A 12,123-nucleotide genomic window follows, 5' to 3' on the forward strand; every position below is an offset into this window, starting at 1 on the left:
TTTTTGGAATTATGAAATGTTAAATATAATCCTTAGGTGAGAAACAGGGGCAATATAGTGTCTAGAAGAAGGTTATGGTCCCACACACATAAAATTATTCTTTTGGTCCATTACTGACACACATGCCCCCTTGAAATTTCATGACCCTTAAATGTCTTTGATCTAAACCTGAGTAGATAATGGAAAAACAAACACATCGCTGTGTGGGATTAAGAAATGGAGACAAGAAGCTACATGTCGTATCTGTAATTATCATAGGTAATTATAACCCAGAAGATCAAATCTTTTTGCTTTCTCTCATCATAATTCTAGGTTCCTTACACCTTGTAAGGAGCAGGCGTTATACCAAAGACTGAGCAATTAATTGTTTTTCAGCCTGTTTTAACTATCTACAAAATTATTTATCTTATGCATGGTCCAGAATTTTGGTGTCTCCACAGGCTGGAGATACCAGATATTGTAAGCCAAATATTTGCAAGATGAAATGCCACAAACTCCCAGGACTGATAGAATATATCCTGAGAAAATACAGTATAATCTTTTAATGCCACTGATTTTTTAATCTTTTTAAATGAAAATCCTAACATTGGGCAAACATGAAAGCTAAACTTTGAAAAGTGTGTGTGAAAAAGTAAAGATACTGTAAATGTGAAATAGAATTTGTTTAAATTTCTCAGTGTCTGAATTGTACCAGGACTACCTGATAACTAGCTTATCACAAAACTCACCTGACTGCCTGTTTACAGGATTACTTCAACTTCCAGATAAAATTCCTTTTCAGCTTCATTTTGACTCAGTTTAACTTGTCTGCATGGATTATAATGCAAATTTTCATAGAACTATCTGCCTCAGAAGTAGATGCTTCTTGGGACAACACAGTTATACGAGTCACAGTTCTCTAATCCTCACAGATAGGAAACAATGCCTGTACTTACTGCACAGATAACAAAGTGGCTGAATGAGGACCCCTATCGAAATCAGTTATTTGTAACAAAAATAAACCTATGACATGTTTAAAAACAAGAAATAGCTCTAGTACATTCAAGCATCACTCCTTTCACAGAATCCCCTGTTACAGTTTTCTTCTAATGGAGCACAGAAGAGATGGAAAATGAGGGTTCAATAATCCAGGACTCCCCCCTGAATTGCTAGAATAGAGATGGCACTTTCAAAGCCATTACAGCAGAATATGCATCACTGTTACTTTTGGCCCTTACAAAAATAATTGTGAAGCAGAAAGCTCACCAATGGATTTCTTTCACAAGAAAGTGATTAAAACAGTAGATATTCTGCATGCTCCCAATAAAACTTAAGAGAAATACAACAAGCAATTCTGAAAATCATAAACGTAAGTGGATACAGTAAAATGATACAAACAATAATAAATTTAAGGGTGTTTCCTTTGAAACATTCAAACTGCTGCCATCATTATTTATCTACCTGAGCCTTCTCCCTTTTTGAGGAAAACAAAACCATCAGCCCTCCTTGGTTCTAAGTGCTCTTGTTCATAATACCTTGAAATCACCTTTGTCTGGTACAGTACTTCCTTCGTTTTCTTCCTTCTGTTCACCATCTCCCAAGGAATTGATGTCTGAATCTTCATCCTGAAGAAAGAAAGAAATAATGAATGATAACATTAAAACAACAACAGCCGCATTATCAGGGTAGATAATTAATTCCTACTTGCAATAATTTATGCGGAAACCCCAGTTAGAATAGCTGTTGGTTACACCCAGCTGTGTTACAGTGCTCAGCATAGTGAACAAACCACCACATGGTTCAGCACATATACTTTCAAAATATTTTTACAATGTAAGATGCCCCCTTTTGAAACACTTTACAGGAAAACATCATTAAAGGACAGTCCTTATAAATATTATTGAAAGTATTCTGTTTCTGCTTCCAGAGTACTTCCTGAAGCTACCTGCCTTCATCCAGTCAAAGAGCAGACAGAACAACATACAAGATACTACAGTTAAAATTAAATGCAAATGTTGAAATGACCCAGAGAATGAAAAGTAAAATGGAAAACCCAGAACAAGAATGGGCATGTGGATATAGAATTCCATTCCCTATCCTTATGCTCTATCCTCTCCTTAACCCTCTTCCCATTACAAAAAATGGGGTTTTCGCATTAATATGCATGTCAAAATTATGCTATTGGTACTTATATATTAAGCTTTTAATAAAAGTAGCATTTAATTATGGAAGAAAAAAGATTTTTTTAAGGCTGGGTCTGAATTCAGGCTGATTTTTCAATCCCCTAAAAATTGTTTTCTTCCTTGTTCATTTTTTTCCACTTACTCTTCTTTTTCTGTCCTCTTGCTATGCTAACTTCTCTCATTTTGCCTTTCAAGCTGAGATCTTTGGCTCCAGTGGAATTAGGAGGACTTTTACCACGGGTAGCCGCAAAGAGAACATTTCATCTTAAATTCCTTCAGGCAGAGACATTGCTGCCTAGCTCCATTAGACAGTAACTTTGTACAGTAGCTTGTATATAAACACACTCACAAAGCAGGATTTTGTTTTCTGTCAAATACAGTGGACCTTAAGCAAACTTCTAAAGCTGTTTTCTTACCTGTAGTGCTCTTGCTTTTGATAGCATCATGGCCTTCCCTGGATTCATGTAAGAGAGTGTTTCTGGCACCTCCACGGGCAGCACTTCCTGAGACATGTTTGCAGGATTTACTTCTGTAGGAGTCAATGACAAGTTATTTTATAAAATGACCTGAGGCCCCACCCATCTCATCTCTACAAGTAAAGGACTTCCCTCCCATTGCCGAAGACAGTGGATCGCCAAGGATGACTGCTCCAGGGAAGGATCTTATGGGGCAAGCACAACACCCAAAAGGGATGCAGTACCTTCCTCTGGTTGGGAACCTCTCCCAGCCTGCGCTTGCCCCTTGGGTCCCGCACTGCTGCCACCCTTCTTCTGTGGCGAGCAGAGTCTCGGCCCATCCTGCCAAGCAGAGAAGCATGGAGGGCACCACTGCTGAAGTCTACTGCTTCAAACCCCGCTCTTCCCCACCTGTGGCACAAGGACTGCCCTGAGCAGAGAGTGATGCCAGCTCCTGTGTGGGGGAAACTGAGCCCTGGAAAAAACTTCCGTGTGTAAATAACTCCCAGTGACCTGCCTGCGTGCAGGCACACCTCTCTCCACTTTGACCAAAGCGTCCATATATGCAGGGTGATCCAAACTCGCTGCCTGCAAAGAGGTGCTGCCCTGTGCCACACAGGAACCCCGCTGGAAAGGGCCACCCCCACCACCTGACAGGTACTGCATGGACCAGCAGCTCTCAGCTCCTCCTGGGCTGCTTCTGCTACTTCTTCCCAGGGGAGCAAGGCCAAGGTGTGGGCACAGGACTGGGTCTCTGGTTTGCAGAGGTGAGCTGTAGGTAGGGGAGGTGAGAGGCATGGAGTAACAGTACCAAGATCATGTGCAATACAATGTCAGATGAGAAGGAGGTGGACATTTGCAGAGGGTAGTAGAGATGTTGAGGTCCACACCTGTGGCTACAAGCATTACCCAGAACAACTACTGCACCTGGCAGTACCTCAGATTTGACAAAAAAAAAAAAAAAAAAAAGCAAGGAAATATATAATAGCTGTGCAAAGCAGAGAGGAGTTACGCTTTTGTACGTTTTCCAGAGAAAGGCAATTGAACTTTACACAGAAACTGCAGGAAACTCATGTCAAGATGAAGGGAATATAGTTTCCAGTGGTTTAGTTTTATTAGTTTTATTTCAGAGATTTTGTTCAACCAAAAAGCATGAACAAAAGAGCACATGAACATCTCCAGGCATACCCAGTGGAAATTATGATCTTCAAACACAGAAAAACAAATGAATAACAAACTATCAGCTCCAGTAACAGTAGGCTGTGTCATAGCATCTGCATTTCCAGCATGAAAAGTAGCTCTGCCCACACTACCAGTACAAGAGCATCCTTTGGCCTCAGGTCATGGACACTCAGAGCTGCATCCTGGAGAACTCCTCTTGCAGCTTAATTTAGAAAACAGTCTTTTTTTTTTTTTTTTTAGCCTCATCAGAAAAAAAGACCTGTCTGACCATGGAAGACCTGCCACGGTACACTAAAAATACCATTATACTTATTAGAGCAGGCCAGCTTTCCCAAGGTTGATCAGTTCAGAGGACCATTAGCATAAGTGATGATATTCACCTAGAAACCCCTCTTAAGGTGAATGAATCTTAAGAAAATTGAGATTCCCTGTCCTCAAGGAAACGTGGAGAAGAACAGGCAGATTCTGTGTGCAGGCTTCCATGTCTGCAGTGTTCATTCTCCATTATATGCATACTTGGTTATCTGGAATGATCTGTATGGCCTTCAGCTAAATCAAGGTATTCTGCTCCCACCTGAGCAACAGGGAATGCCATAAAGAAAGAAAACCACAAGGCTCTCATTAACAACTGAACTAGTGTTATCTAATTTTAAATCTGAATGTACAAAGCTGGATGGTCTCAATTTATAGAATGAAAAGCAGAGGCTGCAAGTGGAATTATTTTATTTCTTTACATTTCATATTTAAGTAATTCAAGCATAGATGAAACAAAATAACCCATCTGCTTCAAAGATCTAACCGTAGTTGCCCTGGCAGCAAACAGCACACTACTCTCGTCCTTTAGTGCTGGCTAGACCTCGTACTCCCTCTAATACTTAAGTTTCTTATTCACACTGCAAGCCAGTTTGTAGAAGCATCAGTCACTTGGCAAAGGTACCTGTATTACATCTGACTGTAGAGACAGGCTGTGGAGAAATGGAGCTCCCTGACAAACTTACATTTTTTCAACATGTTTAAATATAGCTTCATGATTTCTTTTATCACAGTCTTGGACTGGACCAAAACTGCTGATGGCCAGCATCCCCTTAACTGCCTTACAACTGTATATGCTTGCCCAGCCTTCGAACAGGCCAGGCAAAATGAGCCTGGGGTTATTCTGGCAAGCTGGAAACACAACCAAGACTGGCTGTGACCACTGTTCATAGCTCTGAATGTAGGTCTACATATATAGGTACTGCTATATAAAAAACAGCGTTGGAGAGCAGAGTCAGATGGGCATTCTGGCTTGGATTTGTCCTCTTCCCGCAGGAAGAGCGGTGTCTTACACCATGACTTGTGCAGTTAGTGAAGGAAGGAGATGTGGAGCAGGAGAGGAAACTTACAGGAGGTAGGGGCACTACTGATGTCTGTCATCTTATCCCTGTCACAGGTAACAAGGAATCTTCTGGGAAATTAATTTGAAAGCAAGTCTTTAACCAAAGAGTTTAAAAGTACTGACATATATTTCTGTTAGGACATGATGATCATACCGAGAAAAGTACGGCACTTTATATCCATTACATATATGCATCAGCGTTTGTATGCATCTACGATATAACTAGTACACAGCTCTGATACTGACAGGTATTACTTTCCCAGTGGAGAGACAGGCATCATTAATGACTTTTTACATCACTGTACTCACAGTTAAATGCTTGTCTATGCTTATTTCCTGTTACAGTTGCTGATACACTGGATAAAGCCCAGCACTTACCATAGCAGTCTTAGAGCAGCCTAACTGAAGTGGAGATTTATGCTTCATTTTATTAACTCTCTCAGATTGTATGCATGTTACAAATGTACAGTCCTCAGTGGTTACCCGTACACCAAGAACGTCCTCTGTGCCTGGAGTTGTCTCACTGTGAGACATTTTCTGTACTTGGAGAAGGTTTCCCAGGAGTGCAGTAAACTAGAAGAGTGGTTCCCAAAGTTTTCTGAATCACTGTTTGCTCTCCACATTTCTGCAGAATACATGCAAGTTCAGCATCTCCTCACGAGCTGGAAACCAGCATGAGGGCAGCATGACCAGTACGGTGCTTCCTCCCACATCCCAGACCAGCTGCAGGTTACAAGCAATTACCTCCTGCACAAGCAGCAGCCATGGACCAGAGTTTAAGAGTGACCAGAAAAGGTATTTGTTAAGGATCTACAAAGGATTTTCTGAATACTGTTCCGCACATGGGACCAAAACATTTAATCTGTAACAAATTCTGTGATATCATATCATCTCTTAAATCTCAAAAATAAACTACCTCATGTTTACAAAGTAGATATCAAACCAAAACAACAGCAGCTCAAGGAGAAACTTGGAGCGTGGCTTACTTTCAAGACTGGTTGGAACAATTTCAGATGTCAGCCAGCTGAGTAACAGAAATTGCAAAATTAAAGAAACAACTGTCAATTGCTCAAGATTTAAAAGTGCATATTAATATGTAGAAACTTACTGCTCCTTACCTGATAGTTATCAGCCTCTAAGGATGCTCCATTACCTCAGCAGAAGAAAGGAAATAGGAGTTGAGAAAACATTTCATATATTTACAACTAATTTACAGATTATTAGCTGAGAGAGAGAAAGGTGCAATAAGCAGCAGCTGACAGGAAAAGTTGTGCTGCTAGGGGCTGAGGGACTGGCTTTTCCTGATGTTTAAGGGCAGAGAAGAGAAGAGAGCTAGGAGCTAGAAAGCACTCACAGCATGCATATCAGGCATCTGTAAACCCAGAGAGGTCAGAATCTCAGCAGTAGGGTTTAATGTTGTCATGTTTTCTGGATTAGGGATTTTTACATGCTATTTTTTTTAAGGGAACAGCCTGTCAAGACTGCTTTGAAGAGGAGGGATATACCTTTAGCTCATTTTAAATACTTGTCTCCACCACCCTTTTGTTTCTGATTTCCTCTTTCTTTTCTTCTTTCCATTCCCTGCCACCTCTTCTTTCCTATTGACTTCTTGGCTTTCCAAAATACCCATTTGCCTTCCTTTGTCCTTTTCAATACCACATAGCTATAGTTCCATTTTCCACTTTTATTTGGGTATTATAAAAAATTTTCTTTCTCCCCTTCCTCCCTCCCTTGCTTTTCACACTATCTCTTTTCTTAATCTTTCCCCTTTCTCTTACATATATTCTCCATACTGAAATGGTACCTCCAGAAGCTTCAAGTCTGAATGATGGAGGTTTGGTCATATTTGGAATGAGCATGAATACTACAAGTGTTAGGGCAGCTGGGATCAGGCTGTGACACCTGGGTGTCACACCAAACTGCATGGAGGAAAGTGGATAAGCAATAGTGGGTTGAGGGGAGTGCCAAGAAGACCTCAGAACCCAAGGAGGAAGGAACTGGACACATGACAAGACATACCAGAGTTTTGATATGAATAGCTGAAGTAATAGGGTAAGTGCTTTATGAATGCTACAGGTGTACTGGGGTCCAGTGGGAACCCTGCAAGGGACAGCCTCTCAGGAGGAGCTCAAAGGTACAAAAGTTCAATAGCATGAAAGACACACAACTCTCACCCATTGCGACCTGTTGACCAGCATACCATGATCAGGGCATGAGGAAACCAGACCTGCTGGAAATGAGGCTCTGATGGACTTCTATGCAGCTTTATCACTCTAGTAAGAGAGTGGGATATTGCACATACACAAAAGAGCTATGAACAGGTTTTGGCACAGGGTTTGTCAGAAGCGCTGAGTCCTGTTCTACCACCCACGTTCTCCTGTATCTGCTGTGGCAGACACAATTCCCATCATTCATGTGGCGCAACCTGTAGTCTCACAAGAAAATAGCTCACTTCACTTGGACTGCAATAATCTTTTGTTTGATCACTCTTGGGGCTACAGTGTAAAATGGTGCTGCCAACCATTCCATTAGTTTCTGCTTCCTCAGCAGCACTCAGCTGACAGGACTGTCACATGCCTCACAAGGGGTTAAAAAAATCCCACTACCGCTTTCCTTAGGTTCCTACTGGCTGACTCACCTCGCTGAGCTGCCCAGTCTTTACACCTTTGTGATAATCAGAAGGGCTGGGGCAAAGGTGCAATTGCATGCTAATCCCTTCACTTACCTACAGATAATGAATAGGTAAGAAGGAAAAGCCAGACACAGAAAAGATGCAGAACATATTAATTACAGTTAAGGAGGTCACCGTGTTAGTGTTTGTAGCTCCTATTACCACAGCTATCGAGATTTCTGTCTTTTAAAACATTTAGGAAAAATCATGCTAACTCCTGTCAGTGCTCACACTGTGATAGATAGAGCATGGGCCTGGATTTTTGCAGTGCTTCTCCCCCCTAGCTTACTTCCTCCCTTGAAGGGATAATTCCATGAAATTACTCCTATTCCCTGTAAAAAGGGACACTCCCAACCTGCAGAACCAAAAGGTCTTTTAAATGCCCACATCTGTAGCTGTTACCTACATTCTTTCAATGCCTCAGTACAGCCCAGAGGCTGAGCATGGGAAACATACCCCATTAGCAGCTAAACCAGAACAAAAATTGCCATAAGACAAAGCCACACAAAGCCTCCACACTGGCCTGCAAGAACTGACAACGAGGATCCTCTGCAAGTGTTCTGTGCAATTAATTAATAATTTTAATGATAAAAAGCAAAGTGAGCCTGACAAATTAAGCAACCCCCTAAATCACAAACAAATCACCTCTATTAAACATGGAACAGGAGTGCTGAGTAGATGGGATTCAGGAGAACAAGGCCATTGTTGAGGAACAGGCACCTGGAGACACCTCTACAATGTCTCAGAGAGGAGGAAACCAACTGTAGATGGCATGATGGGGCTGGTGCCCTTCCCCTCAACTCAAGAGCATTACTTATGTGGCTGCTACATATCTCCAGGTGAAGGCTCCCAGTGCCCCAGAAAAAAGATGGCTGGATGCAGGATTGTTAGACCTTTTTCAGGGTCTACTGTAACGCAGGACATTTAGGCATTTTCTGGGTAACAGCAAGGACTCGTGTGGCTGTGGGTGTATCTGAAAGAAGAAAGTCATGGATGTTTGAGGATTGCAAGGGGAGAATTGACAAGAAGATCCAGTTCTTGTCCAAGAGCTTTACCCATACCGAAAGCACCACTAGGAGCTATCGTCTGGGCCTGTCCAGACTGCTGGGATGGGCTCAGGCCCGGGCAGGTACAGCAGAGCATGCCTTAGTGGCACACTGGGAATAAATGGGGCTTCCCTCTGTTAAACCAACAAACAAAAACACAGCAAGAGAAGCAAAGGGGCATAGTTAAAAACAAGGATGGGAAGAGAGAGGCATGGTTCTTGAAATCTGGTGTCATCAAAAGACTCTGATGGCAGGAGTGTGAACTCCATTTGCAGCTCCTGAAGATGCCTGAAACCCCTGCTGGAAGATGTGCATGTAGAAGCAAACGCATGTGTCACCCTAAGTGGGTTTGCCATAATGATAAACAGAGAAGGTCGAGAGGGAGTTAGAGCTGGGAGAGAGGAGAGGCAATGCCTAAAGGGACTGCATGACTCAGCAGCAGAGATCACAAAGAGAGGAGCCCTTGATGAGCACCAGCAAGTAAACAGCCATTTCAGCACACTGGAGGTTTGAACCAGGGCTGCAAATCAGATGGAGGTGTGAGGGCCTGGAAAAGCAGCTGGGGCAAGGACACACCATCCCTGAGGGGACTGAGGTCATCAGAGGTGAGTACGGGAGACTAAAGATGACAAAGACTAGTGGAAGACAAGGTATGAAGGAATGCTTGAAGAGAGACAGATGATGATAACAAGAGGGAAAAGAAATTTTCAGACTTTTAGAGGTTCACATTTCATTTTGAATTAAGGATTTCTTTTCTATTTTGTCTATGATTCATTGTTCATAGCTCTATGTTTGCCAATACATGTTACCTCAGCACAGACAAGTGACTGCGTTTCATTTAAATTTGAAGTAATTAAGGGCAGCTGATACTGACTGAAGCATTATACTTTTCTTAGATTAGTATCTTTGTTGCAATGAAACAGGCTTACAGAGTATTTGCATTATTAAAATGCTTCATAAAACAAACAATTATTTTGGTCTTCATCTCAGAAATAAGCAGTTTCAGCAAATTGCCTTGTGCTATTTATAGTAGTTATATAGAGCATGTGTTGTTTATATACAGTCAGGGACTGACAAAGTTGTGCAATTACCTATGAATTACTCATGAATCTCAGTGTAAAGCACTTAGCTTGCCTTCTTACCACAAAATCTGAATGCCTCTTAGTTTTTGATGTTTTTATTCTCACAGCATCCCATCCTGTAATAACAAAAAATATTATCAAACCTGTTGAAATTAATGGGACGTGGATGCTGAGCTGGATCCTCTAAATACTATGAGTGTTCAGTGAAAAGCACAACTCGAGGTTAGGTACTTACACATGCACCAAAAGAGCTGATCCTGACTCACAACAGGGTTTGAAATGGTCACTTCCAAGGGGTTTTCCAAATCTAAATATTGCTGATGTAATAAAACTTGTAAATTCAGAAGTATAGAACATTTGTATTTTCCATATAAAATCTCAGATATATCTTATGTTTATTTTTGCATGTTATTTTAACAGAATTCCTTGCTGACACTATAGAAAAATAGTTTTTTTCTTTGAAATTGTCCACATTTATTATGTTTTTTTCTGTTGCTCTAAATTTAAAATAAACTCAATATCTGTAGCTCATTCGTCTTCGCTACACATAAAACTTCTACTAGTATAGTAAATTTTGAAAGAATTTGTATTTCTGTCCCACATTCATGCATTTAAAAAGCTTGTCAATAAGCCCCATATTTCCCAATCTTTGATTGAATGCATATACATGTACATACACGGAAAAAAATGTTCACAAGCAGTGAAATCCAACATAAACATAGTATAAGATTAATCATTACAATGTTCAATCTGTTTATCTAGGATCACCACATATAGTGGAGAAGAACCACAGGCTGAGACAAATCTTTGTACTTTCCCAAGCATGTCATGCTCATTCACAAATAGGTCTCAATTTTTCTACAGGGATTAAAAAAAAAAAAAAAAAAAAAAGAAAAAAGATACAGGTATCTTTCTGAAACTCAGGAGGGCATTTATTTTTTGCACTGTCGTTTCTGCTCTATGGCTGAATTCAGAGCCTGAAGGATCAGATGTTTGTTGTTCTGAATGTTGTAGCTGGTCAGTTCTACCAGCTTGTCAAACTCCTCCTCTGTATAGGTAAAGCTGTTTAAGCAGTATGGGGAAAAACCACTGGAAACATCCACGTTTCCCTGAGCCATCTCAGCAGCGCTGCGCTCCACACCTGAGAAATAAAGAAAGGTCATCAATGGGGTATAGACGCGGTCCCATATCCTGCTTTCCAGATGGGGTACAGCACTGCTCCTCACTACCCAGACATACGCATTGCTCTTCCATGGGAGCCACAGCAGGGGAGGGAGGGGACCATGCTAGGCCATGTCCCCAATCCCAACACAGCCAAAGGGCAGCCAGGTGGTGGGAGGACCATCTCTGTCCTATGGCTTACCAGGCTCTTTGTATTTTCTGAAGGTGTCATTCACCAGCGGGAAAAACACCACTGTCGGTGCCTCTGGGGTCTCTGGGTCTTCAAAGATGTAGCACTCCTTTAAATTTTTCTTTTCTTCTTCACTCAGGTGGATTTTGGGAAATGGGATTCCCTGCTTTAGGAAGTACTTGGAGGCTTCCTCCAAAGGCTGCATTCAGACCAAAAAAAAAAAAAAAGGTCAGAAATTCTGCCACCTCCATAACTTTTCCTAATGCACAACATGTCCATCAAAGGCCCTTCACAAAGATCCAGGAGCAGAGTTTGCTGTCAGTATTCCTTCTGGCCTTTGTCTCTTGCAGGAGATATTAAGTCCTAGTTATTAACAGAAAATGGTTCACAACCCAGTCTCCATCTTCCACTCCTGATTGTTGTCCTACCTCCTTCTCTTCATCAGCATTTATCTGCAAGATAACTAAGATGTTCATGGCTGTGGCCAAGGTTGGCCTATCTGGTTAGGACATAGAAACATGCAACTTACTGAATGAGCAGAACTGACAAGAATCTGAAATGGTACAGTTTTTAAATAGATTCACAAAGGTACAAGCATTTTGTTGACTTGGCAAGAAATACTGAAAAGACTCTAACTGCCTTAGATGCCTTAAGATGGTTGTGAAAAATGATGTAGGCATTTGGGAGCAAACATGATCTTGACTGAAATGTTGATTTAAACTTGTGGGTGTCTAAGTAATTTTTGAAAATAGGATTTTTGTTCCTGAATCTAGTTGGCACATATGAATATTTTAGTCTT

At 41.3% G+C, this 12,123-nt stretch overlaps 2 protein-coding genes across 2 annotated transcripts in view; both read right to left on the minus strand.

Annotated features, from left to right (window-relative positions):
- Window positions 1-2,674, minus strand: part of LOC141962052 (cytosolic phospholipase A2 epsilon-like) — a 34,649-nt gene extending 31,975 nt beyond the window's left edge. Inside the window, exons 1-2 of the mRNA XM_074909579.1 lie at window positions 2,579-2,674; window positions 1,515-1,604 (exon numbers count right to left, since the gene is read on the minus strand). Coding sequence (XP_074765680.1) covers window positions 1,515-1,604; window positions 2,579-2,674 — 186 coding nt within the window. The remainder of the gene's footprint in view (window positions 1-1,514; window positions 1,605-2,578) is intronic.
- An 8,231-nt stretch (window positions 2,675-10,905) lies between these two features.
- LOC141962053 (cytosolic phospholipase A2 epsilon-like) overlaps window positions 10,906-12,123 on the minus strand; it is a 34,169-nt gene continuing 32,951 nt past the window's right edge. Inside the window, exons 19-20 of the mRNA XM_074909580.1 lie at window positions 11,337-11,523; window positions 10,906-11,114 (exon numbers count right to left, since the gene is read on the minus strand). Of these exons, the coding sequence (XP_074765681.1) occupies window positions 10,906-11,114; window positions 11,337-11,523 (396 nt within the window). The remainder of the gene's footprint in view (window positions 11,115-11,336; window positions 11,524-12,123) is intronic.

Source organism: Athene noctua, chromosome 6 (genome assembly GCF_965140245.1).
Source record: "Athene noctua chromosome 6, bAthNoc1.hap1.1, whole genome shotgun sequence".
NCBI lineage: Eukaryota > Metazoa > Chordata > Aves > Strigiformes > Strigidae > Athene > Athene noctua.